The 2,037-nt window shown below is 43.5% G+C and overlaps 1 protein-coding gene across 1 annotated transcript in view; it reads right to left on the reverse strand.

The window, feature by feature from the left end:
* Positions 1–241: 241 nt before the first annotated feature.
* Positions 242–2,037, reverse strand: part of T265_12124 (hypothetical protein) — a gene marked incomplete at both ends in the record, with an annotated part of 10,118 nt that continues 8,322 nt past the window's right edge. The window contains one exon of the mRNA XM_009179124.1: positions 242–333. Within this exon, the coding sequence (XP_009177388.1) occupies positions 242–333 (92 nt within the window). The remainder of the gene's footprint in view (positions 334–2,037) is intronic.

Genomic DNA, 2,037 nt, shown 5'->3' on the forward strand with positions numbered 1-2,037 from the left:
CATGACTGATCGGTAAACATACTTCCCCAGAAGAGGAGTTACTCATTACGGCCTAGTTCGCCGATGACCATTCCAGCGAGCAGCTGCTCCAAACCGTCCCTGCCCCACCAGTTGGTGCCGGATATCCGGCGTGAAACTTTGGCTAATTCGATTCTGCAACAAGCGATCCATTAGTTCAGGACATGTTGTCCGACAAAATCCCAAAATCTCCAAACTCCTTTCTACCATGTGGATTCATTGCCTATCGTTGGCGACGGCCACATTTTGAAATATCCTGTGGTAGTGCCATGCTTTTTACGCTTTCGAGCCCTAAAGTATTTCGTTCGGAGCATCCTGGGATAAAATAGAATAAATAAATCACTCATTTTCACGCCTACTAGCACCACACGGATCATGACATCTCTTAATATGTTCGATAGTGTTGGGATTGTCAACAGTCTGCAAATACACCTCCGCGCATTCCGCCTGATGCCTGGCTCTTACCCGTACTCCCCTGCTCCCCGGTGCCTGTCGACTACGCTGGACCCATTGATGGTGTTACGTAACGTATCCCACCTTTTCCAGGTGACCATAAGTTGTTTCTGTTGCCCCGCCAACGACACCCAATATCATACTTGCCTTGTCTTAGCTCTCCAGCCAGAAGGGCCTGCCGGATAATTTAGTGTCAAGAACGGATGCCAGTTCAGCACTAGCTGTTACCAAGGGTCTTGCCAGGGAAATGTCCCAACGCGCGTAAGTTCGCCATCGTACTTCCCACAATCAAACTTTCAGCCAGGCAATCAAACCGTCGATACTTTGAAGCGAACGCTCACAGAGGAGTGGACACCCGTTGAATTCCGCAAGATATGTCATTTGGACTGTCAGACCACTCCAAACATCTATTTAGTAGACTGGAACTAATCTTCTTCCCAAGGTGAGATGTCCAGGATATCAATATCCGTTAATGCGTTAATGAAATGACGCTGGGTGTTCCATGTAACACTCCTTAAAAAACTCCAATATCATTCAGAATCACCATCAGAGCATTAGAGTTGTTACTGCTACTGATCCGAAGGCAACTAAGACGCCTACTGAAGGTGGTATGAAGAGACTGATTCGCACAAGCATCATCGCATTCACTGCCCACCTATGGTTCTATCTTTAGCCACCACTTTTCAATTTGTGAAAGTCCTCAGGCTTTGTCGCTTCTGTTTTTCTTTCAGCGACGGTTTAGCACTAAGATATACTACACAAATGCCGTAAATTGCGCTATAGCTTATGGCAGCTCGGGAATAATTGAAGTCAAAAGTAGTATAGCCGAAACTAATTTGGTTTTGGCCTATGTACTCTGTCATCCAAATACGATCCTGCATCAAACGATGCTGATTTCATCCCATGAGTAAGCGGACCTATATACCGGTGGAAACCGGTTGCCAAAATATGCAGTTGTGTGGACTGGGGTACAAGCCTTGCTTTAGAGTTGCGGGTCAATTTATTCGAAGATTTATAACCCATGAGTTTGCTGACATTTGTCGCAGCATAATTATTCGCTACGTTACTTCCCTTACATACCATCGATCATGAAAACTAATTTGCCTCATAAATATTATCTACATTCGTTCGTCTGCATACATTTTGACATTTAAGTGCAGAATATAAGCCAAAAAGGAAATGATGATTTCGGAGATAGTAGGCAACAATGATAAAAACTTTACGCAGCAGGGATCTACAAATGCTTCCCAAAATATTACAAGTCCAAGTGTATAATAATCTCTATTAAAATGAATCTGAACAACTTACACGCGTTTTTACGCCATTAGGAATGATCGAATAAAACTCCAACCGTTAACAGTTATTTCGATGTGGAGAAGAAAATAGGAGTCGTGCTTCAGGTGCATCAACTTTCTGTCTCCTGTGTTGAATTTGAACAGCACAACGAAGGTCGTGATGTGTGTGCATTTTGTACTATGTATGTGATTATAAATATACCGACCTGAAACCCTGATCAACAAATTGCCACAGTTGAGAGAATTGCAGAATTTTAGGCTTTGCCAACAC

This window comes from Opisthorchis viverrini, assembly GCF_000715545.1.
Source record: "Opisthorchis viverrini unplaced genomic scaffold opera_v5_1184, whole genome shotgun sequence".
In the NCBI taxonomy this organism is placed as follows: Eukaryota; Metazoa; Platyhelminthes; class Trematoda; order Opisthorchiida; family Opisthorchiidae; genus Opisthorchis; species Opisthorchis viverrini.